General features: G+C 42.6%; 1 protein-coding gene and 1 long non-coding RNA gene across 2 annotated transcripts; one reads left to right on the top strand and one right to left on the bottom strand.

Annotated features, from left to right (window-relative positions):
* Positions 1–7,207: 7,207 nt before the first annotated feature.
* Positions 7,208–16,859, bottom strand: AHSG (alpha 2-HS glycoprotein). Its single transcript, XM_056122079.1, has 7 exons — positions 16,541–16,859; positions 13,402–13,512; positions 12,880–12,964; positions 11,818–11,981; positions 10,359–10,460; positions 8,953–9,036; positions 7,208–7,850 (listed from the first exon to the last, which is right to left on the bottom strand). The coding sequence occupies exons 1-7, from the start codon at positions 16,766–16,768 to the stop codon at positions 7,563–7,565; spliced, it is 1,062 nt and encodes a 353-aa protein (XP_055978054.1). The 5' UTR covers positions 16,769–16,859; the 3' UTR covers positions 7,208–7,562.
* A 243-nt stretch (positions 16,860–17,102) lies between these two features.
* On the top strand, positions 17,103–25,236 carry LOC130030044 (uncharacterized). The gene is made up of 3 exons (XR_008793451.1): positions 17,103–17,139; positions 21,969–22,178; positions 25,127–25,236. It is a non-coding gene; the product is annotated as an uncharacterized LOC130030044 (long non-coding RNA).
* The last annotated feature ends 309 nt before the right edge of the window (positions 25,237–25,545 follow it).

The following is a 25,545-nucleotide window of genomic DNA, read 5'->3' as shown; positions in this document are numbered from 1 at the left end:
TATCTGTCCCTCTCCTGCTGACTCATTTCATTCATCATGATACTCTCTATGTCTATCCATTTATAGGAAAATTTCATGACTTCATTTTTCCTAACAGCTGCATAGTATTTCATTGTGTAGATGTGCCATAGTTTCTTTATCCATTCATCTGCTCTTGGGCACTCAAGTTGTTTCCAGATTCTGGCTATGGTGAATAGTGCTTCAATGAGCATAGGAGTGAAGATGGTGTTTCTGCTGTGTGTTTTTGGGAAAATCATAAATTTTTAATCACTGAAGACTATTATCCAAACAATTTATGTGTAGTGTATAAAAATAAAAGAAATTTCTTTAAAATTCTACTATTACACTTAATGGACACCTTTCTAGTGATTCTTCCATGCATATAACACAATTTAATATAAGATAATATGCCAAACCCACAAGGTTGTAACTTGTTTTTAAATCCAACAATAATAGAGAATGAATTTTTAGGACAATAAATAAAACATTAATTTTTAATTACTACACACTGATAATTCAAGTATTCAAAGTAACTCTATTGAGAGACATATAGACTGTTTCTAATATTTTAACACCATCAATACTATAGCTACTATTTTTATGGGTATGTCTTTGCTGACAGTATTTTCTCAATGAAATTGTTAGAATGGAACCATTGAGTTAAAGCCCATTCAGAATGGTAAAGTTTTGAAGTAATTTGCCGCAACACCCTCCAAAAAAATAGTATTACAAGAGTATTCATACCAGCATTATATAAGCAAGTAACCAATAATATTTATTTGAATACCACAAGCATAGTTAAAGAAACCCTTTCTTGAAAGAGCAGAGAGCTTGAATACCTGGGTTTCTTGATGTTTAGTAGATAAATGATTAAGGACTTTGAAGGAATGAAGAAAGTTCACCATTCAAGTGATGTCCTTCTGCCATATGTTGAGGTACCTCTTCTGTAACAGGCACTGCATTAAATACTGGGGATAGAGAAACAAAAGCATGTTCTCTTTACATCTTAGACAAGTTGAAAGAATGATTTGAAATTAGATCTGTGAAGTGGGGGAGGGCAGAGGGGTGACTTGATCAAGATCTTGAATTTTAAGCAAGAAGAATTCAGGGAAATTATATACTGGAATGTAAACACAAATACAATCCCTGAGGAGACATTTCAATGAGTGCAGGTTTTTAATAGTATTCATAGAAAAATCTAGAGAATCATTTGTTCCTGGGGTATTTGATGGATACTAGATACCATGTCCCGTTACAAGAGAATGGACAGCCTGGTTTAGAAGAACAATGGGATCTCCCCATATAAGGGAATATCTGGATTGAGTACAAGATGTGTGAAATTTTAAGGTTTTCTAAGTTTCAGGATGGAGCAACCCAGTGTTAATTTGTTTATTGAATCATCATGAAATAACAGTTACAAGCTTTCATACTTGAGTTTCAATTATACAATGATCAAACACCCATTCCTCCACCAGAACACATTCTACACCACCAGTGTCCCCAACATACCTCCTCCTCCAAGTGTTCCCTCCCTTTCCAACCTCCCCCTGCCTCCATAGCAGACTATTTCCCCCATACTCTCTCTCTACTTTGGGGCATTATGATTTACAATACAGATACTGAGAGGTTATCACGTTTGGTCCTTTATCTACTTTCAGCACACATCTCCCATCCCAAACGATTCCTCCAAACATCATTGTCTTAGTGATCCCTTCTCTATTCCAGCTGCCTTCTCCCACAACTCATGAGACAGGCTGCCAACTATGGCAGTCCAGAGTTTGTTTGTTTGTTTGTTTGTTTGTGAAGTTAAGACATCTAAAAAAATTTTTTTTTTGCTTTTTGGGTCACACCCAGTGATGCTCAGGGGTTACTCCTAACTCTGCATTCAGGAATTACTCCTGGCGGCGCTTGGGGGACCACATGGGATGCCGGATCGAACCCAGGTCGGCTGCATGCAAGGCAAACGCCCTACCCACTGTGCTATAGCTCCAGCCCCAAGACATGTAAAATTTTTTAAAGATATTTAAATTTTTCATGCATTACTAATTTTGAGTGAACCAAGAACCAACTATTAAAAGTTATTTTTTTTATTAATGAAGCTGAGGAGCTGCGATAGCTACCAATTGGTGGCAGAGGACAGAGAGGGGTAAAAAAGTGAGAGTGTATAGAGAGAAAAGAGAAAGAGCGATTAGAATGGTGGTGTATAAATGAATAATTACCAAGCTAGAATATAAGTCAGGGACCAGAGGAACTTCTGTGTTGTAAAGATTTCTATGGCATTCCCAAAGTATTAGGAGGCATACAGGGTTTTAAAGAGATGTTTCTCAGAAAGATCATTTATTCAGCAGTGATGAAAGTCTTTTTTGCTTAAAGATACCTTCAGAGATACCTATTCCTGTATTTGGGTTTTGCCTGTTTGCATTGTGCCTGTGATGAAAAAATGTGTACTTTTCTTTTTTTGGCTTCTTTTTGTATCACACTCAGCAGTATTCAGGGTTTACTCCTGGCTCTGCACTCAGGGATCAACCCTAATGGGACTCAGGGAGTGCTTGGCGTGAAGGCTGGATTAACCATGTGTAAGACTAACACTCTATCTGCTGTACTATTGCTCTGGCCCCATACTTAATGATCCATCTTCCCAAATGCCCAGAACATGGACCTCAGCTTCAACCTCCTGATACAGTGATAACCTTTCAGGGACTCTTTAGCCAGCCCCAACAGTTGCATAAGCCAATTCCCTATAACAGTATCAACTATTGTTCTTGTTTCTTTGACCCTGACTCTTAAAGCCATGAGAAGTGAGGACATTAGAGGTGACCTTGCAACAGATACAGAGGTGATAGCACAGAGAGGAAGCATAGAGATATTCAAGACCTAATGACTATCCAATATGTTACTGAGGGGGACACTGGGGTTAAGAATGACCTGTGAGGGTTCAACCTATGTGAGCAGAGTCGGGGTATGTGCTGCTGATTATTTGGAACTGTTTAAAGATATTTGGAATTTGTCAAATTGATTTCTGCTAAAATATGACTAATAGTCATATTTAATAGTATTCATAGAAAAATCTAGAAGAGCCTGAAGTTGTGAAGGGGAGATGCTAAATTTTAGATATATGGCCAAAAGCTGAAACAGGAAAAGCATAAGCATCAGCAGTTGAAGGTGGAGGAGTGAATGAGTTCACTCTGGGAAGGTGGTTGAAAAAATGACTTGGGGGCCTGGAGCAATAACACAGCGGGTAGGGCATTTGCCTTGCACACAGCTGACCGTGATTGATTCCCAGCATCCCATATGGTCCCCTGAGCACCGCCAGAAGTAATTCCTGAGTGCATGAACCAGGAGTAACCCCTGTACAACGCTGGATGTGACCTCCCCCCAAAATAGAAAGAAATGACTTGAGCGGGATGCAGCATCAGTACAGTGGGTAGAGCATTTGCTCTATGGTTGCACATGCCCAACCTGAGTTCACTCCATGGCACCCCATATGATCACTGTCAAACCTCAGTCTGCAGTCGAGCACAAAGCCTTGTTTCTTCTTGCCTTTAGCTGTTGACTTGATTCTTTATATCCCACATTTGAGGGAATACACCTGGAATTTGTCTTTATCTTTCTGACTTTGCCTAGTATCACCTTCCCCAATTTCACTGATGTTGTTGCAAAAGGCAAGATTTCATCTTTCCTTACAGCTGAATTTATATATATTTAAATATTTATATAAATATTTAAATAAATTTAAGTATATATTTATGTGTTTATAAATATATATCCTTTAGGCAAGGAAATTGATAATGTCAAGTGATGACCAATATTGGTTTCAGTCATATTTTAGCAGTGTGGTCAGTAAAACTAACTCATTTAGAAATCAATTTGACAAATTCCAAATATCTTGACATAGTCATATCATATTGTGTGAGGGACAGGCCCAAAATGGACCACCACCAGAATTAATTTAGCTTAGCTTAATAGGAACCTGCATTGCAAAATAACTGCTTTTTTTCAAGGAACAGGTCTAGATAAGCTTTTTCAGATCCGCTTTCAGGAGCCTGCACTGCAAAGTAACTGGTTTTTTTGCCCCTGAGCAAGGAATTCAGATACACGTACTCGAAGGGTGGGAGTCAGACCAGATAACTGGATGTCTCTCACAAGACCCATGTTGCAAGACCCAGAACTGCCCTAAAGACCTGTCAGTTCCTAAGCACTGATGCAAAATGCTGATCTTTAAACTATAGGCTAAGAAGTGATGTACCCTTAATTGGATTGGTCAGGAAAATATGGGTTATTAAAAATCTATTGGCTATGAAATATGTGGGCTCTGCTCTTTTTTTTAAAAGTTTTTTTTAAATTTTTTTTTATTAGTGAAACACCATGAGGTACAGTTGTAGATTTACAATTTTTTGTGCTTGGGTTTGATTATAAAATTATCAGATACCCATCCCTCCACCAGTGCCCATTTTCCACCACCATGGATAATATCCCCCCCACCCCCATCCCCCCATCCCCCCCTGCCGCTGTGGCAGGGCAATCCCCTGTGTTCTCTCTCTCCTTTTGGGTGTTGTGGTCTGCAAAAGAGGCATTAAGTGGCAAACATGTTCAGTCCATAGTCCACTTTCGACATGCATCTCCCCTCCTGGGAGGATCCTCCAAACACCCTTTATTTGGTGTTCCCTTCTCTATCTGAGCTGCCCTTTCCCCTAGAATGCCCAACTGGCCACTAAGCTATGGAGTAATCCTCCTGGTGCTGATCTCAGCTATTCTTGGGTATTAATCTCATATTTTGTTACTTTATATTCCCCAGATGAATGCAATCTTTCTATGTCTATCCCTCTCTTTCTGACTCATTTCGCTTAGCATGATACTTTCCATGTTGTACCACTTGTATGTAAATTTCATGACTTCGTCTTTTCTAACAGCTACATAGTACTCCATTGTGTAGATGTACCAAAGTTTCTTTAGCCAGTCATCTGTTCTTAGGCATTCAGGTTTCTTCCAGTTTCTGGCTATTGTAAAGAGTGCTGCAATGAACAAACAAGTGCAGATGTCACTTCGACTATACATTTTTGCCTCTCTGGGATATATTCCCAGGAGTGCTATAGCTGGGTCAAATGGCAGATCAAATTCTAATTTTTTGAGAGTCGTCCATACTGTTTTCCAAAAGGGTTGGACCAGCCGGCATTCCCACCAGCAGTGAAGGAGGGTCCCTTTCTCACCACATCCGCGCCACACATGCTCTAACGGTCGATGAAGGCCTATATAAGATCTCCTTTGGAGAAGCTCAGGGTCTTTACCCAACCTGCTGGACCTGCGTGTCTGTGTAGGCGGTGGGACCCTGGCTAGCCAATCTTGCAATAAACCCTGCTTGCTGTTTGCAGTCTCTGGAGTCTCTTTGTCGTTAAATGGAGATTTCGATCTGCGCCCTAACAATTGGAGTATTAGGGATATTTCTGAGGTTTTACCTTTTAAACACAATCATGACTTGTAAACTTTTAGCATAGTAACTTTATAGCCATTCTGTTTACAAAAACAAAAAAATGATAACTATTTCCATGTCCACAATAAAAAATTGATCAGCTAATCTTAGTAGGTGCATTGGCTGAAAATTGAAAATTTGTGGCTTATGTAGTAAACAGAAAATGCTTGTGTTGCTAATAATGAACTAGAAGCAAAAGAAACTGAAAAGACTTTTCTCTTCAAATTTGTGCCCCAAAGCATCAGATACCTAGGAGTCAACTTAACAAGAGAGGTGAAAGACTTATAGGGTGAAACTTATAAATTACTGCTGCGAGAAATAGAAGACACCAGGAAATGGAAAGACGTTCCTTGTTAATGGGTCAGAAGAATCAATATTGTTAAAATGATTGCCCTACCCAAAGTATTATACAGATTCAATGTAGTAACCATGAAAATTCCAGTGATGTTTTTTCAAAAACATGAAACGAATCTACTGAAATATATATAGAACCATAATGCTCCCTCAACAGACAAAGCAATCCAAATAAAAAAGACGAAAAAAGTGGGAGGCATTGAGGATTATCTTAAAGAGTTTGTGGTCAGTGGGGAAAAGAAAGCTGTTGCTGGTGTGGAAAACAATCTGTAGACGAAAATGATTAGGGAGAGTGAAAGCTGAAGGGGGCACTGTAGCCCCTGGTAGAAACTCAGTCCCCTTAAACAAGAGAGAAGGAGGTTAAAGATGGGTAACTTCCATGATATACTGAAACATTTACTTGGAAGGTAAAAGCTGAGGATGAAGATGTGGGAAGTGTGGCTCAATGTAAGAGTTTCTGCCTTGCAGATGTGTGGCTGTGAGTTCAATAACCAGCCACGCTATTGAGTGTGATTTCAGTGACACTGCCTCCGTGACCCCTAGGGTGACAACAAGTGTGCAGGAGGCCCATCCAAACCTTGTATTCATTAGTATTGGTGGTACAAGTATTGACAAGTACACTTGAAACTTGATAAATTTGAAAGATGTGTTAGATGTCATGCAAAAGCTGAAAAAAATCAAATAATTGAGACATGCAAGGGTGCTAACTTAGAAGAAAGCATTTTGCAAAATACTAAAGATGAAGTATTAAAGATGCTGTTGAGAAAATATAGAGTATAATTAATAAAATGTACTAGAAGTACAGTGTATTTAATGATTTTATAACTCATCCTAACATATAGTTTTTCTTAGGAAGAAATATTTCTAGAGTATGCATGTTTTGAGTTTTTTTGGGGGGGTCACACCCAGTGATGCACAGGGGTTACTCCTGGCTCATGCACTCAGGAATTACTCCTGGAGGTGCTGGGGGACCATATGGGATGCTGGGAATCGAACCAGATTCAGCCATGTGCAAGGCAAACACCCTACCTGCTGTGCCATACTCCAGCCCTGAGTATGCACATTTTGATTAATCTTGAGCCTTCGGGTACACATTTCTTAGATAAATCCCATAGGAAGTTATTCTAAATAAATTCAAATGAGGAAATCCTGGAGACATTTGGAAATGCAAAGGTGGAATCAAGAAACAGGCCTGAACTGGAACTGTGAAATCAGGCATTGTCTGTATGAAATGTATTTGAGAGCCTACACTTCACGCTTATAGTGGCCAGATGTGACTTGGTGCGATCAGAAAATAGCCTCTGTTTTTAAGGAGATTTGTGTGATTATTAGGAAAAGACACTGCACAAATGATCTTGGATAAAGTAGTGAATAATTATGACCATGTAGAGCTTAGAACCTTTTTAAGGAAGGTTCCTCAGGCACTTTTATTAATAAGCAGGTATAAACTTGAAAATAGCACCTCTAAAAGTTACAGTTCCAATTATCAGTTCAGGTCACCCAGAAGAAAGAGACCACAACAATATTGAGTGAGCATCCAAACAATGAGAACTAAGTTGTCAGCCTAATGCTTTCCATCAAACTCACCATTCTGCCCTTTGCTTCTGTCCTCTGAGTCAGTTAGCACTTGCCCTAGCATTAGACAAGGTTCCTGGTACTTGGGCACATAGGGATTGTGTTCTGAGTGCCCAAAATTCTTATCTCTGAACGGGAGGACAGTGACAGTGACAGTGACCTTCATTTAGACCTTAAAGTATCTGATTCTCCCAGGGCACGGGCGAACCACTGGACCAACAGGAGCTGACTTGGGTTTTTTCATTTTGGGGAATGTTTCTCCTGATGCTGACTCCACTGACGTGAAACCTGAGAAGGAATGGCGCAGGTCATAGTGTTCCCGATTCAGTGGAGGTCCTGGGGGAACTGACATCACCACGGGTCCTACCACAATGGCAGCCGGGGCTGGGTCAGCTGGAGAAGGTGCGGGCGAAGCTGAGTTCACTGGGTTGGAGGCCCCTGCATCTGCTTGGGGCTGCAGAAACACATGAAGAAGAAGAAACATTTCCTTAGACTTCTCCCTTCCTCATCTTAGCCTAGAGGACCCACACACCTGACACTCACCCAATTCTCTAACAGTAATAGTTTTTATGAGTAAAGAAAACATTTTTTAAAAAAATTGTTACCACTGCTTGAATAATTTAGTTTTAGCCTGTGATCTTTTTTTTAAACTGGATCACCATGAGATACACAGTTACAAAGTTGTTCATGATTGGGTTTCAGTCAATATTCCAATACCCATCTGTTTACCAGTTTACATTTCCCACCACCAATGCACCAATGTACCCAATTCCCCTCCTGCCAATAGCCCTGCCTCTAGAGGTACTTCTCTCTCTCTCTCTCTCTCTCTCTCTCTCTCTCTCTCTCTCTCTCTCTCTTTCTCTCTCTCTCTCTCTCTCTCCAGAACTTTTTTTTAAGAAAAACTACTTGGATGCAAAAGATTGTTATCAGAGTTACAGAAGAGATGCATCTGGCTTCTTGTGGTTCTAGACTCACCAAAAGTCTATTGTATTGCAGGGCTAAGGAATACTCTTAATGCCAAGTGCCATTTGGATATTAATAGCATCATTTGTGGGCCACATAATATAGGCAGGTGGACCACAGGCAGCCAATAAAAAGCATATTTCTGTCCTGTCTTGCACAAGGTTCAGAGCACATGATTTCACTAGTCTTATATGGTCTGCAGGCTGGATGTTTCCCATCCATGGTATAGGGGATATTGGAGTTGTATACATAAAACCCCCACCAGCAAAAACACTCCAACTCCTGGCTAACCTGGAGCCAGGAGCATGTCCCTCTTTGTCATTTGCATCTGCAGCCCCTAGGAGCTGCTAGGCCTACAGCTCAAAGGGCCTTTGGCACACACATTATAGTTCTGCCCTTAGACACCAGCTTATGGGAGAGGAAGTCATGGTCTTCACACTCTTCCAAGTGTTGCTGATTCTCATACCCAGCACAAACTTTCATAGTAGGTGCCTATGAGAGGCAGCAAATTACCAGTAGTTACAGAGACACTGCATGAATTTTAAGGGTCATGAATTCTGCAGAGGAGGATGAGGATATTCAGATGCCATTACCTGTGCTTGGAACACTGTGCAGGTTACAGCAACATCTTCCCCGTTGACCTTCTCAGTGACTGTGGCCTTACAGAAGCCATATTGCTGCCCATAGGGAAAGAGGAGTTAAATGAACTTATTCAAAATGTGGCATTCTCTTCCAATTCACTGATTCTTCCTCACATGTCAAAGCATGAGACGGAAATTCCAGTTCCTCTTTATGATAATGTTCCTCACAAATTCCAGTTCCTCTTTTTTTGATAGATTTTTATAAAACATATATAGAGGCTGCAGCAATAGCACAGTGGGTAGGGCGTTTACCTTGCACGCGGTCAACTTGGATTCGATTCCCAGCATCCCATATGATCCCCCGAGCACTGCTAGGGGTAATTCCTGAGTGCAGAGCCAGGAGTAACCCCTGAGCATCACCGGGTATGACCCAAAAAGCAAAAATATATATATTTATAATATACCATTATACATATCTTGTAGAAAATATAGGAAGTTGGTTTTTTGTTGTTGTTGTTGTTGTTGTTGTTTGCTTCTTGAGTCACACACAGCGATGCTGAGGGGTTACTCATGGCTCTACACTCAGGAATTACTCCTGGTGGTGCTCGGGAGACCATATGGGATGCTGGGAATCGAACCCAGGTCAGCCGCGTGCAAGGCAAATGCCCTACCCACTGTGCTATCACTCCAACCCCAAATATAGGAAGGTTTTAAGAGAGAGAGATCACCCCCATAATTCAAAATATGGCGGCAACTGTGGAGAATCGGTGTTAGTAGCATATATTTTTTCTTATTTTGAAATATTATTAAACATAATTCCAAAATTCAGATATTTGTGACTCTATCATTTATATCTTTTTTTTACCTCACTATGTTAATATTTTCTTACATTGTTCATGTATATTTTCTCTGAAATGTAATTTTTAGAGTGCATCATTTTTTATTTTTCAATGAGCCATTCTTTATTGAATGATCCCTTTCTGTTGGGCATTCAGATCCTTTGCAGAGCAATCACTTTGTATCATATTTAGAGAGATAGAAATCTTCTTTATAGACTGTTTTTCTGTCAAACATATCTGATTTTTTTAATAGGATAAATTTCTAGAACTTGAAATATCTGACTCAAGGACTTGAACATATTTATAGCAGTATATTTGGCAGCCCACACTTCACACTGCCGGCAGCTGGACATGAGTTGGCTTGATCCAAAAATAACCTCGGACTCTCTCTTAACTCCAGGGCTCTCAAGGGGTGAGATTATTCATTGACCTAAAGGAGATGAATCAGTGGAAGGCTCCTTGTGACCCAGTGGCATCGGGACCTGGTATTTTGCACTGTTCTCTCTTTTCTGCAGCCTCAGGATGCTAAGTTGCTCTAAGACAGCTCTGCTGTCCCCTGGTCCTGGTCTACTTACTCACCCTCTCTGCCAGCATGTTACACGTGGCTGGGTTTGTGACATCCTTTGCAACACAGTCAGTGGCAGCCACAGCAAACTCCACATAGGTAGAGGGTGGAACAGTCTGATGAGAATAAATGAGAATATTTGTGAGGCAACACAACTTAGTTCGAAAAAGGGAAGAAGGGAAGCTGAAGAGAAGCACAGAAGGCCACAACACTGCACAATGCTAAGGAGTTCATGCACACAGCCCAGAGCGTGGGGCCAGGAGCACAGCTCTGATGGCTTCCGCAGGGCAACTGTAGAATGCAATCTGAAGTGTTTGTTGAGTTAGGTGGTTATTTCCCTGAAGCTGGTGTAAGTATTTACTGGCTACTATTCAGGGCAGGAGTGAGTTTTTAAGCAAGACAGGAATTCAGACCACACTGAGCTGTGTGGGAGCCCTAGACCTCCCACATCCTTTCTCTTTCTTGGGGCTGCCTTCCTTTAACATCCAAGATGGGGCAGGAAAGAAAAGATATAGTTCTCTTTTCTACTTTACAGAGCAGAACAAAACAGAAAGTGGCAAGGAAAGGGGGAAAACGTTTAGGTTATGGAAGATGCGTGCATTTTTCTTTTCCTTGCGCTAAGTCATTCCTGGAAACTATGGAGAGTCTGGGGTGGGGTGTTTAAGAATCTATGAATCAGTGAACAGGACTACCACCTACCCAATATACTTCCAAGGACACTATAGCTGTATCCAGAATATCGCATTAGAAAGCTGCAGCATTTCAACATGCAGAACTTTCTATAGTACAGATATATTTTAGTGAGTAAAGAGGCACTTAAGGATTCTTTGTTATGTGCCTCTAGGTATAAGTAGGCCTGTGACTTTGACGTCTAGGACAATGCCAGTGCGCAAGGGTGAAGAGGGGAGGGGTGGATGTGGTAGGGATGCACACCAGAGAACCACAGGGGATGCTCTGGATAATGTGGGCATTTCTTTCTTCTTTTTTTTCTTTTTCTTTTCTATTTTTTTTTTTTTTTTTTTGCTTTTGGGTCACACCCGGCAATGCACAGGGGTTACACCTGGCTCATGCACTCAGGAATTACTCCTGGTGATGCCCGGGAACTACATGGGATGCTGGGAATTGAACCCGGGTCGGCTGTGTGCAAGGCAAACGCTGTATCCGCTGTGCTATTGCTCCAGCCCCAATGTGGGAATTTCTTATTCCAAACAAGGAGCCCACTTTTCACAGGGAGGGGCCCTGGGGAGATGCCTGCTGGCCTGTTACAGTCATTCACCTGGGAAAGGAGACAAAGTCTCTCTCAGGGCACTCATAGCCCTTGAGACCCCGCCCCCCCCCTTTTTTTTCGCGTTTCTCCCACCACCCCACCGTCGCTGCCCCTGCCCTCGTTCTGTTCCCTCAGCCCTGTTCCATCACAAACATTCCAGAAGAGTCACCAAACTGGCCCCTAAGTCACACAGGTCTCCATCTTACCACAAGTTGAGCCCGGGAAGCCTCCACCAGCTGAAAATAGGAGCCGTTGCTCTGCCCGTTGAAGGCGGCCAGTGCAGCATCCACAGCGTGCACCACCCTGGTGTCATTGAGCTGGGCCAGCAGTGGGCAGTTCGGGCACACCTTGCGCACATCCTCGGCAGAGTCTAAGCACAGAGAGGCAGCCTGCTCACTCACCAACGTTCTGTGGCATTCTCCCCTGCTATGCCTGTGTCACAAGGCCCAGAAGCACATCAAATGACTTCTGGCATTTTCTCTGCTGACCCCTCCGTGGGCTCCTGTCCTGTGGACATTTCTGCAGGAGCCTCTTCTTGTCTGGGGGCACTTTTCACCCTCATTGAGAACAGCTCCTTAAAATGGTTTCTCAAAGAGGTAGATACAGAATGATTTCTCATAGGTGGGGTTTAAAGACCCTTTAACTTTGCAAGGTAGCAGCAAAGTTCCAAAGGCTACATAATGGGAGAACTGAGCTGCACAATTGAGTTAAGGGGCATTGGTGGGAGGGAATGATGTTGGGGTCTTTGGGAGAGGGAGGGAGTTCACAGGTGATGGATATAGTGTTGGATATTATGTGCATGAGAAACCATTATTATTTTTTTATTAAATCACCATGAGATACAGTTAAAACTCAAACATTCATGTCTGAGTTTCAGTCATACAATGATCGAACTCCCATCCCTGCACCAGGGCACATTTTCCACCACCAATGTCCCCAGTATCCCCGCCCTCCCCATCTCAACCCTCCCCTGCTTCTATGGCAGACAATTTCCCCCATACTCTCTCTCTACATTTGGGCATTATGGTTTGCAATATAGGTACTGAGAGGCTATCATGTTTGTTCTTTTATCTACTGAGAAACCATTATTAATAGCATTGTAAACTATAGAATCTCAATAAAAATTTTTAAAAATCAATTAAACTAGTTTCCCAGATCCAGGGCATTTGGCTTTTCCTTACCAAACAAGCAATATAAACTACTTCTATTGAAAACAATTTCAATTCCTTCCTTACTCTCTCTACCAAGAAATCAGGATCAGATTTTACCTGGAGTGGAATCACATTTTGCAAAAATCACAGAAAACTGGCCGTCCTGTTTCAGCAACTGCATGTCACAGTCCCCTTCCACAGCCTGGAGACAGAAACTCAGTGAGGGCCAGAGAGAAGCACTGGCTGTTCCACTTTCCATGCTGGAAGGACCTTCCCGGGTTGTCAAAGGCGAGCATCACAAAGCCATGATCATGGAGGGGGCAGGGGGCTTATGTCAAAACCTTATACCCTTTGGTTACAATGGGGGACTTCAAAACAAGAAAGTGAACCCAAATTTAACAACCACCTCCAAGGGAGGTATCCAATGCACTTGAAAAATCTGCTTGCTGGGAGAACTTGATGGATGTTGGGAACATGATGGTTGCTGGGAGAACATGATTGGATGTTGGGAACACACTGGGAAGCAGAAACAGTGGGCTAGCTCTGTGAGAACCATGACAGGCCAGGTCAGCTTGCCCCCAACACACACACACACACATACACATACACATACCCGTGACCTGAGAGGGTCATACTCACGTGCTGTGCCAGTTGCCTCACAGAGCAGTTGGCCAGTGGGGTGGGGTCCAGTGCGTGGCATGTGGTTTCCAGCGTGTCTAGTTCCAGCTCGTAGATCTCCCCTTTGGGCCTCTGTGGAGATATGGAATGAAGAGGTGAGTTGCCTCTTTTCCCATCCGGCAGAGCAGGCTACTGCACGAGCCTGCCTTGGACTGGAAACCCCAGCAGCCTTCTTTGCAAGCGGTTGGGGGAAAGACAGCCATATTGTTGGTTAGCCTGTAACTCAGCCTAACTCCAGGCCTGACCTGAGGATAGAAACTTGAGCTGCATTTCTTGCATTTTTTCTCAGTGGTATTTGCAGAAGGAAATGGATTTAAGCTTGGATGGGTGGAGGGGCCAGTTCTTACTCCGAGCTCTGTTGGGAGGCAAACCATGAATATGGATGCCCATTTGATTTTTTTCTTGGGGGGAGGGGTTGGGCTACACCCAGCAGTGCACAGGGCTTATGCTCAGGGATCAATCCTGGCTGACTCAGTGGACATATCGGATGCTGAGGACACAACTTGAGATGGCCGTGTGCAAGGCAAACGCCCTCCCTGCTGTAGTAGCATTCCTACCCTAGTTTTTGAACTTTCACCCTTTTCAGTGGTGCTACGAGAAAGTCAGTTTGGGATATTTTTCAGTGGTGCAACAATATAAAGTTGTTGCCAGATAATATTATAGTGTCCCTAAATTCTCTTCTCTGTCCTTCCACCTACTCCTTCTTTCTCTCTCCTTATCTATTTTCTTCCTAAAAGAAAAGGCTGTCCTTTGGATTTTGTCCATGGACTTGTCTATTCCTGGACAGAAAGTTGCTGCTCTCTAAAGCTCCCTGCTGGACACAGAGCAAAGCTTCTGCCTCCATGTGACAAATGAAGTGAAGGCAGTCAGGAGGTGGGTTGGGGGATGGGGGGTGGGAGTGGGAGCTTGCAACTCTCTTTGTGCTTGTTTTTGCCAATTCTCCTCTTTCTGAATCCTTTCTTCAAATCCCAGAAAATTCAGAAGGTGCCATGTGCATTTTACTCTCTTCCTTTCAGTTCAGCAAAGGCTGAATCACTGAACTCCTTAACATCTGCTCTCCTGGAAACAGCTGTTCTATGAGGTACAGATGTGCCTCATTTAATACCCTAAGTCTCACACCTGTGTTGAATAAGAGCAAGGTGTCCCTAGATTTCTCAAGGAAAGACCTCATCAACTCATCCTTTGTTGACAATCACAATATCTAATCCAGATCTCTCCTTCTCTCTCTCTCTCTCTCTCTCTCTCTCTCTCTCTCTCTCCATCTCTCTCCCCCCCCCAAATACACATGCTGTTTTTCCAATAGTATTCTTCTTTAATTGGCCAGTATTTCTTCAAAACCACCACTCTCTTCATTACGGTTGTAGCACTTCTAAAACTCATCTGGGATAACCCTAATTTCAAATATTTGGTTGCATTGTGAGACCCATGTCAATCAGAGTAGACACCCTAATGTTTGTTTTACTTCTTAGATTATAAACTTCAACACCTATACCTTTGCTACCTTAGATTTATATTGAACCATAAAAACGCCATGAGTTGGACCACTTTTGATATTTAAAAATGCAATTTCATATGGTTCAATCTATTATCTCTCATAACACTCGACACTAGTTCGTACCTTAGAATGAATGCTGAAAGAATTATCCTGCATCAGAAATAAAGTCAAATTCGGGGCTCAGAGAGATAGTATAGTGTGTAGGCTACTTTACTGTGCACAGCCAACTGGAGTTCAATCCCTGGCACCATTCCCTGAACACTGCTAGAAGTGATACCTAGGTGCCGAGCCAGGAGTCAACCCTGAGTACAGCTGGTTCACTTCCTCCAAAAATCTAATTCCAAAATAAGAATGCAAAATGCATTAAAAGAAATCTACCCTCACCTCCAATCTCCCAGTGATTCGCTAGACATGTTTTTCAAGTCTGATATTTATTGAATCCTCTTTGTGACAGTTTTCTGCCTGGAAGTGGGTATCTTTGGGAGGCAGTTTGGATAGAAAAGGGGACATAGATCTGGAATTAAAGATTCTAGCCAGGGGGCCTGAGAGCTAATACAGTGGGAAAGCCACTTACCTTACACACAGCCAATCTCAGTTTGATCCCCGCATCCCATCTGTTCCCTCAAGCCCCACCAGGGGTGACCACTGAGTGCAGAGCCAGGAGTTAGCCATTAGCACTGATGCAATAGCCCCCAAACAAAGCAAATCAAAAATTCCAGTCTAACAGTTACCAATTATATTTTCTTGTGTCCCCACAATGCCCCAATATGTCAGAGCTTTCTTTATTTTAACTGAATCACTATGAGATACCCCATTACAAAGCTGTTCATGATTGGGTTTCAGTCATACAGTGTTCCAACACCCATCCCTACACCAGTGTACATTTCCCAGCACCAATATCTCCAGTTCTGCCCCCCCCCATGCCAGCCCCAGTCTGCCTCTATGGCAGGCACCTTTCTTCTCTCCTCCCTCTCCTTCTCCCTCTCCCTCTCCCTCACCCTCTTCCTCTCCTTCTCTCTCTCCCTCTGTCTCTGTCTCTTTCTGTATCTGTATCTGTCTCTCTCTTTTTCTCTCTTTCTCTCTCTCATTCTCTCTCTTCTTTTGTCATGCCAGAGCTTTGATTTCCTCTTAGGTAAGTCAGAGGTAATACCTATACCCACAGGGTTCCAGGGTGTAAATAGGGTTAAGAAAATGACATATTTGAAGGGCCTGGCACATAGCAGGTCAAAGGCTAATTTTAATTTCATTCATTCTCAATCATGATCCAGAGACACAGAAGCAGAGAAATGCAAGTGATTTCTAGTCATTGGTAATTAAGCAACTAGATTTCAATCTTTTGAGCCCTAGTTTTTCTAGCAATGTCATAGATTCAAAAACGCTGTGATCTTCAAAAATATCATTAAAAGTGTTTTTGTCTACCTCCCTCTCTAATGTCCATCCAGCGCCCTCCAGAGACCCATTCAGGGACACAGAACTGAATGTTTCCTTTCTTAACCTCTTCCTTCTACCTCCTGCCCTCCTGGGCATCAGAGCGTTCATCTTTCTGAGGTTGTGCTGGAGGAGAGAGAGGTTATCTTTTAGCTCCTGCTCAGCAGCTTCACTTACCCGAGGCCACACTCTCACTTTGTCGATCTGGTTCAGAGTGTGCTTGTAGCCCAGCTGACGGTTGCTGTTGATGTAGTCCACGGCCACCTGGGCTGCTTGCTCTGATTCTGGGTCATCACAGTCCAGTTCCCTAGAGCCTGCTAGCTCAGTGGGATTCCTTACGCTCAGCGGGACAGACCTGCAGTCTGTGAGCAGAGGAAGGCACAAGAGCAGGAAGAGCGACTTCATGGTCACTCCAGAAAGGCTCCCTGGCAAGTGGTTGGTGGCTGGAAGCTTCAGGACCAGCCCAAGTGTTGCTCTGGGAAAGGTGGATGGATAAAGGGACTAAGGGTTTTATTTATCAGTCAGAGTCTGCCTGAAAAATTGCATAAGGACATGGGATAGTTTCTGTTCTTGTTCCAAGAAAACCCCTGCAAACATTAGCCCTGGAAAAGCAAACAGGTTAGGACATTGCTGGTCCCCAAGACATTTGCCAAAGTCAATGCTACTGGGGGTGAGGGGGCGGAGCAGGGGAGAGCAGGGAGATGCTCCAAAGTCAGCTTGAGACATGGCCATGGCAGACCAGAGAGGAGGTGATGGAAGGAAACTGTGTGACAGAGGTGAGGGGGTGATGAATTTCACAGTATTGGTGCTACAGTGACTCCAGTATGCCATGGGGAAATGGGGGGGGGGGGAGCACTCAGCCATTAGATCAACTCCTCCAATGTCAAGAGGATTATCTCTCCCATGAGAGGGGTTTAGGGAGAAGCCCACAGACGCTACAAAAGTAAAGAACATGCAGAAAAAGGAGCGTAGTTCTGGGAGAGACCAGAATCTTGAGTAAGCTCCTTAGAGGCAGAAAGGAAGGAAGGCATTTCTGCTGGCAGTAGGTAATGGGGGTTTGGGAAGGAGCTCCCACCAGACAGGCAGGCAAGGCTAAGGTGTACAGAGCAGTGTTCGCAACTCTCTCATTATCCTTTCTCCAAGCCTCATTTATGATAACTCTCCAGATGGGTATTGACTGGCACTTCCTTGGTGACTGTGATTGGTGCCAGTGATTCCAGGGCCCCCCAGTTTCCCAGACACCCCATCCTGAAGCCAGTGCACCAGTGCAGCAGGCATGAGTCCTGGTCTAATATCCTGTTCTGGCCTGAGCTCTGGGTCTGGAAACTGCAGAGGGCACTGCAGGGTCAGCTAAGGACACAAGATACTGCCTGAGCACCCTTTACAGCCAATGCAGGACTGGGGGAACTGCCTGAGCAGACAGTCCAGGCTACTGTGTCAGGGTCCGGGCACTGATTTTCAGTGGGCCTTGACAATCCCAGATGAGAGGTGTAAAGAGGATGGGCAAGAGAGCGAAAGGGGTGGGATACATCCTTAGAGTTGGCGGCTTTAGATTAGCCTGAAGCAAAGACGTTCTAACATGGAGACCAACACGTTCTTCAAACATTCAGAGGTCACCTTTGGGTGGGGGCGGAGATGTCCCGGTGTTTGATGTTGCTTCTGAGAACAAAATTTGGGTCAAACAAAAAAAGGGAGGGGGAGATCCACCAAGAGCTTGATGACATTGATTTTCTTGGAGGAGGAAGGCAGCAGCAGGGTGATAAGGGAGAGAAGGGCGCTTCCGGGGCTGATTACATATTTGCTCCCACTCTCACATGCTGATACAGCATCTCTTTGCTGAGGCTCAGAATTATGGTCAGGAGTCCTAGGTCTTGCCCCAGAGGGGGCTCTTGGCCCTAAAGCAAGAAACCAGCTCTCAAAATGGCCCCCAAGCCCAGGGCAACTTTTATATACTTCATTCTCTTCACTGAGTAAAATACCAACTCCTAGGCAAAGTTTTGGGGGTGCTGTGTTTTTCTTTAAAACAACATTTATCATGAAAGTGTGGTTGTGACTGAAAATCTGACACAAAACTAAATGCAGCGAGGATCTATTTCATACAGCATAAACTCGGGTGTGTGAAATATGACTTCACTGGCCATGATTCAGGGCTGTCTTTGATCACCTTTAAATCCAGTGTCTTCTGGGAAACCTGATTTCCCAGATGCTTTGGTTGAAACCCAGCTCTTTTGAGTTTATCCATTATAATCTTTTCCCCCTGCTGGAATTAGAAAAAAATCTGGAGGTATGTGAGGACTTAGGCAAACACTGGTGTAGTAGTCAAAAGTGTGTGTGTGTGTGTGTGTGTGTGTGTGTGTGTGTGTGTGTGTGTGTAAAGGGGGATGGCAGGGGGCAGTTCTCACATACCTTGGCCACTTGGCCTCTGCTGGTATCTCTGCCAGATAACCTGTCACATTGCATCCTCAGGCACCTTCCATGCCCACCTATGTACATGGCATTCTTGTCCCTGTCTTACCCATGGCAAGACTGTTCTCCCTTCATCCTCTGGGAAAAAGGATTACACACTCTTTTGTGTTGCTCCCTTTATTTCAGCTTTGGACCAAGACTTCCTTACTACTGGCATCTCTCAGATAAGTACTATCCCTTCCTTTAAGCATGGAAATTTGGGGCCAGAGAGATAGCTCAACAGACTGAACCCAGACTTTGCATGCAAGAGACTCAGGTTTAATCCCCAGTACCAAATGGTTTCCCAAGCATCATCAGGAGAGCCCCTGAGCACCAAACCAGGAGCAGCGCCAAATACCATCAGGTGTGTCCAACTCTACACAAAAAAAGAGGCATGGAAAAATTCGGCTGTGTGCCCACTAAGGACGTGAGCAGAATCATAAAGCTCTGCAAACTCATCTGCCTTGACACCTTCTGTAGCCATGATCCCCTATGTCTCCAGAGCCAGACTGCTACATGAGGGTTTCTCCCTGCATTGTGAGTGTCTCTGCATGACCTCTGCATCTTTCCCACCCTTGCCCAGCAAGTGAGGCTTAGGTTTCCTCTGTTTGGGGATTCCCAATGTTCTTGGGGAGGTTCTATTGCCATCTCAACATGAGAGTGAGGGAGAAAATCAAAGTTTCATCATCCTTTCTAGTCATCTCTTAGATTTGGAGCTTTTTAATTTATTTATTGCAATGCTTCACACATGTTCGCTGGGAGTAGCATTCCTTTAACTCTGGGGCTCTCACCCATTCTAGTCAGAGTGCTCACCAAGGGTTGTACTCCTTGCTGAGATACTATCTTTGTTCTTGGATATTCCATGAGTAAACATTTCCAAAGCATTCTCTGATGCTAGGAAAACAAAGCCTCTGGTTAAAAAAATGCAGTAATAATAACTCACTTATTCTCCTGCAGCATAGAAACCAAGAAACAAAATTCAGCCACAAGCTCATCATCTATAAACAGTGTTGAATGTCTTGCTGCATTTCTATTATTGCTCAAAAGAATATTTTTATGCAAAGAATAATTTAAATTTGATTTAGAACACATTGCATATATAACTTTGTGTTCTCCTTTCCCTCCCCCATATAACCTAAATATTTCCCATATCATTAAATAGATTTAAGAACATGTTTGTGGTGACTCGATTGGGTCGTGGATTTTTGCTTGTTTGTGTCTATCATTGTTAATCTAATCTTTCTCGTATGGTTGGGCATTTAATTTTCTCTCCATTGATCATTATCATAAACAAAAATGAAGCAAATATTTACTCCATCCCTTCCTTCGTTGCTGCAGTTGTGCTGACAATGAATTGCACACCACGTTGTTTTGGTACTCCCTGGTGGTCACACTTTTTAGTTGCAATGCTTCACACATGTTCGCTGGGAGTAGCATTCCTTTAACTCTGGGACTCTCACCCATTCTAGTCAGAATGCTCACCAAGGGTTGTACTCCTTGCTGAGATACTGGCATATATTAAGTTGCATTGCTTGGGGAGGGAAAACAGTGTTGTGCACATGTTTGTGCTTATGCATACCTGGTTGTGCAGTAGAGATCACAGACTCTGTTGAATTGCCAGAAGCCCCTGGTAATAAAGTTGCTCGTGCTGGTCTCAGCACACAAGAAATAGAACTTGTGGCCTCACACATGCAAGGCAGGCACTTTTAACCATAAAGTCATTACCAACTGCTTGCAATTTACTTTTTTTGGGAGGCCCACACCCAGCAGTGTTCAAGGCTTACTCCTGATTCTGCTCTAAGGGTCTCCCAGCAGGTTCAGGGAGCCTCGTAGGATGTTGGAGATCGAACCCAGGTTGGTCACCTACAAGGCAAGCACCCTACCCATTGTATTATCACTCTGACTAGGCAAATGTACTGTTATTCAGAACTCTTTCAAGACAAAATCTTATTGTGAAATGAAAGATTTAAATAATTTGGACATTTAAAAAACTCAATTTCCCTGGATAAGTTCTTATCACAACTATAACAGTTTATATCTGTACTATTTAGCCAATGTGATATATCAGTTCAGATGTTTTTTCTTCTCTTCTGCTTGCTTGATAGCTTTTGTGGGATATTAAGCATGGGAATAGCATCAGAAGTTTTTTAACACATATGCCAAATGTTTATCATCACTTACTATTAGGGAAATGCAAATCAAAATGATGATGAGATACTATCTCACACCAGAGAGAAAGATTTATATCAAAAAGACTGGAAAAAACCAGCATTGGTGGGAATGTGGAAACAGAGGAACCCTCATTCATCTTTAGTGGGAATATCCTCCAGTTCAGCCTCTATGGAAAACAGTATGAAGAAGTCCCAAAAAAGTAAGAACAGAGCTTCCATATGAGTCAGCAATTCCACTTCCTTATGTCTAGCCCAAGAATGCAATAATATGAATTCAAAAAGACGTATACACACCTATGTTCTTTGCAACGCTAAGCCAGGATATGTAAACAACCCATATGCTGAATGACAGATGAATGAATAAAGAAACTATAATATATATACATCATGGGACCTGAGGACATCATGTAAAGCAGAATAAGTAAGAGAGACAAAGATAAATACAGGGTGTCCTTATTCATCTCTGAATTATAAAGAAACAAAACAAGGGAATAGATAATATTGAACTGTGACAAACCCTTAGCCTTTGTTTGCAGACCTGAGATTACTAAGCAGTGTGAGGTGAAAGGAAGAGTCAGGCTCAAAATGGCATAAGAACAGTTTTTGATGGTCTTGAGCACTCCGGTGGCAGTGGAAGTTCAGTGACCATACATCAAAACCATGAAAGTAAACACTATTATAACCATGTGGCCTAAACTTCAATACATATTAATTTTAAATATATTTTATTAATATATTCTTCATCTAAACTGTTAGATATATCCAATTCCTATACACTAACTTTTATATCAAGTTAGATTAAATGGTTCCATACTTAATTTTTGGTTTTTGGTAGGGACTCATCTGGTTGTGCTCAGGAATCACTCTTGGTAAGGCTCAGGGAACCAGATTTGGTGCCAAGTATCCCACCTGGGTCAGTCACATGCAAGACAGGAACCTTACCCACTGTATTCTCTCTCCTTATTTATTTATTACTTTTGTTTCCTTAGAAAGAAACATAGACATGTACTTACTTAATGTGGGAACAAAAACAGATGAAACTTTGGTCCGTTATCCAAGAGAGTTGCAGCAGTTTCCAATGGGATGGTGCAGAAATTTCACTGGTCCTAAAGGCACCAATTTCAAAGTTTGAAAGACTTCAATTGCCCAGAAGTGTAACCTTCATCCATTTCTTCTGTGTGGGCTCAACTTCTTTGCAGGTCAGTAGAAGGTTGGCATTTGTTCCATTTTCCAGCCATTCATCTCATATGAGACCCTATTCACTATATATTTCTTAATTTTATTTTTATAATAGTTCATTACATTTAATATTCAAACACCTATTCCCACCACTGTGGACCTTCCCACCACCACAAGAGAAAAGAGTGTGAAGATTGTTGTATTTCATCCTGGAGCCATTTTAAGTCCTTGTATAAGAGATTACAAGCATGTATGTTAAACCCAAACAAATGTGTGCTACTTTTGGTACATCAATGGGCTAGAGTATAAGAGGAAGCATGGCCACGAATGAGGTCATATGATCCAGGACGTTCTATGTTGCTCTTTTCCAGGAGCTTTATTTCATAGTCTCTGGATTTTGGCTGTTGATGAGATTATATGGTGCCAGGGGCAGTTTGTGGGTGCGATTGCCAAGCTACTGGAAGACTAGGGAGCTGGGGGAGGAGGCTCAGTGCCATTCCAAGTGAGTGTGGAGATCTCAGTAACAGGTCCTGCATACCTGAGTTTTTCTGCAGGTTCCCTCATAGGTGAGGCTCGTCTGAGCCTATGGAGAACAACCTTGAGCATGGCTGTGTGGTTAGGTTCTGGAGGTTTTCAGCTGCCAGGGTTCTGCTGGCGTGTGGAGGGAAACTCAACCCGCCGCCCTCTGAGATACCCCAGTGAAGAGAGCCTGGCACAGAGTCAGGACATTCTATCTCTATCCACAATATTGAAACAGTAGTTTCTATTCACACCACGCCTAATAATATATTGAGGAGATCATGGGCTTGTTGGAGAGAGTTAAGAATCACAGATCTAAGGGTCTATGAAACTGGAAAGGATCTACAACCTTCACAGTTGGGCAGTGCTGACTGGTGAATTTCCCAGGCAGATGGCAGAATTTCCACCAAAATTCAAGAAGACGGCTGAGGATGGTGCGAAGTCCTCTGAATGTCAACAGGCCTCTCCATGAGGGTAATGCTAGATGCAAACAATTTTTTAGGACAGAAGTAAGTGTTTATAGCTGCCAGCCAGGAGCAAGGACAAGGATGGGGTAAACCCATGGTCATAGTTGCTGAGAACTGGATCTGACAGCTCTGCTTGTGAAGTGGGCGTAGGTCTTAGTTGAAAGAGCAAAAGAGGGAAATCAACAAGCCAGAGCGAGAAAGCCAGTCTCTCACAACACAAAACACCCACATGTGTATGTCAGCAAAAGCCAGAAGAACAACTGGTCTCTTCAGGTAGAAAGTGACAAATGGCTGGTGTTTAAATCTTGGGCCAGTTCCTGGCTCTGCCTTTTTTGGGCCTGAAAGGGCCCAGGTTCCAGGAGGCCAAGTATTTATTTTTGATAAGCAGATGTTTCTTCACTCATAACCCTAATCTCAGGGCTGGAGAGATAGTACAGCTGATTGGCGTTTGCCTTACACATGGATGATCTGGGTTCAATCCCCAGCATCCCAAAACACCCTACTCTCTGTGATGTTTCTGTGATATTAGGGCTGACTGATAAAGAGGCACTATCTGCCTTTAGGGAACTCATCTTCATGCATTTGGTCAGCAACATCTCAACCAAAAACTGTGAAATATATATACACATATGCATATATATACATATATAGGATGTTATCCTATGAATACAGATTGAGAATTATTTCTCCAACATTATAAAATAAAACAGTCAATGGAAACAGTCAGTGGAACTTATCCAAAGACCTGCCAGGTGTCTTGTGATGATAACTTAGTAGCAGCTGCCTGGGAAGTAATTTTGGAGCAAACTGTACTCAGCACCAGTGCAACAAAGTTTGGGAATTATAGATTCTGGCCATGAGATGATTAAAAATATTAAACTGTAATAATCAGAGGAGATGACTTCTGTCTGAGATGACTTCTGTCTTTGGGCTGTCCAGGCTTTCTTCCAGTGCTTTCCTTCAACCATGACCCAGAAAAGAAATGCATTAGAGGTGGTAAGTGGAGTAGTAGGGGAGCAGATGAAGGCTCCAGATTTAAGAAGATGCTCATCCTCATGGTGGCACTTCTTTATATATGCTTCTGGCCTCTCCCTTGAAGTACCCTAGTCCCAGCCTTGGGAAAGCTGCATAAAACAGACCCAGAGTAGAATGTTGTCTTCCTGTTCTTCCATGGAAATTTATTTTTTGGTTGGTGATCCCATGTGTGAAATCAGCCTCAAGAACTTCATGAGCTCTTCATGATCACATAAGAAACCATGGGATTCCTTCTGTTATCTTTTGATTAGAAGAAAACTTCCATTTTCTCTTCAGTGCTGCCTTGATACACTCGCAGACATTGGATGTCACAAAAGAATTACCTTAGGATCAAAGAAAATATGAGGACATCGACATTTTCTGAAGGGGGCAGAGTTACTCCTCAGGAAAACATCAGTATCATTACTGAAGATATTAACTCCTTATTCTGTAAAAGGCAATGTTTTAATTATCTGTGGCAACTGCACTGTTCTCATCTTCCCTCCTTTAATAAGGATAAAGCTGAGGGCCAGAGAGACTCTGGAACTTTACCACATAGGTTTGTACAGCTTGTTTTCATCTTGTTACTTTATTTCTATATTAATTCCAAACCAAAAGGAGGAAGTGATATCAAAAGAATACAGAACTCAGAAGAAACAGAGGCTATTAGCTTTAACACATTGCCTATAAATGTGAATGTGATTATTGTAAACAAAAGAAAGCAGGATCTTATGCTGTAGGTGAAAAATAACAAAAGGAATGAGAGTTTGTATAGAAAATAAAACTTAGACATGCACTTATGTATATAAATTTAGCCAGTAGAAAAACCCTGGAAATCAATTTTTCAAGAGAGACTTTCACCTGTTGACTTTAATGATAACAGCTGGTGTTGAAATTATTTGTACCTCAGGTTTAGACAGTAAATAAAAGGTAAATGATTACATTATTTCTGGTAAAATATTTTCTAGGAGGTGCTAGTCAGTACAGAGAATCACATCCATTCCATCCCTCCTGCTGGTTTCTCTAAAAAAAATTGATGTCTTCAAAACCAGGTGAGTGGCACTTTTCAAACAAGAAGGAAAAGAAGAGGTAAAAACATCACGTCAATGAACCCCAGAAGGCTTCTTGGGTCTTTGGACATGGAGATGTTCATAAAAGCTGTGGTCTTCTCTTCAAAGGGCCAGTGGCTCTTTGGAGACCCCTAAAGAAAAGTGACTCACTGCACCTTGATAAATGTGGCAAATTTTTAATCCACCAACTAGATTACTGAGATTGGAATAGGTCCTTCAAATAGTGAATCAATGTTGTTGATTCTGTGGATTCATTTATTGACTTTATTCTCTGAACACACATTCATCCACTTCAAAAGTACATTATGGGCATGGAT

Source organism: Sorex fumeus, unplaced genomic scaffold (genome assembly GCF_029834395.1).
Source record: "Sorex fumeus unplaced genomic scaffold, SorFum_2.1 ptg000044l, whole genome shotgun sequence".
NCBI lineage: Eukaryota > Metazoa > Chordata > Mammalia > Eulipotyphla > Soricidae > Sorex > Sorex fumeus.
Note: the sequence above shows the minus strand (reverse complement) of the source record. Positions and strands in the feature narration are given on the sequence as shown.

Bases quoted from the DNA above. Each gene is read 5' to 3' on its own strand.
- AHSG (XM_056122079.1), bottom strand. From the start codon at position 16,768: ATGAAGTCGCTCTTCCTGCTCTTGTGCCTTCCTCTGCTCACAGACTGC. The intron at 11,982-12,879 runs GTAAAATCTGAT...CTCTGTGCTTAG, and splicing joins AAAATGTGATTCCACTCCAG to ACTCTGCCGAGGATGTGCGC. The intron at 9,037-10,358 runs GTGAGTAAGTAG...CCCTATGGGCAG, and splicing joins GTAACATGCTGGCAGAGAGG to CAATATGGCTTCTGTAAGGC.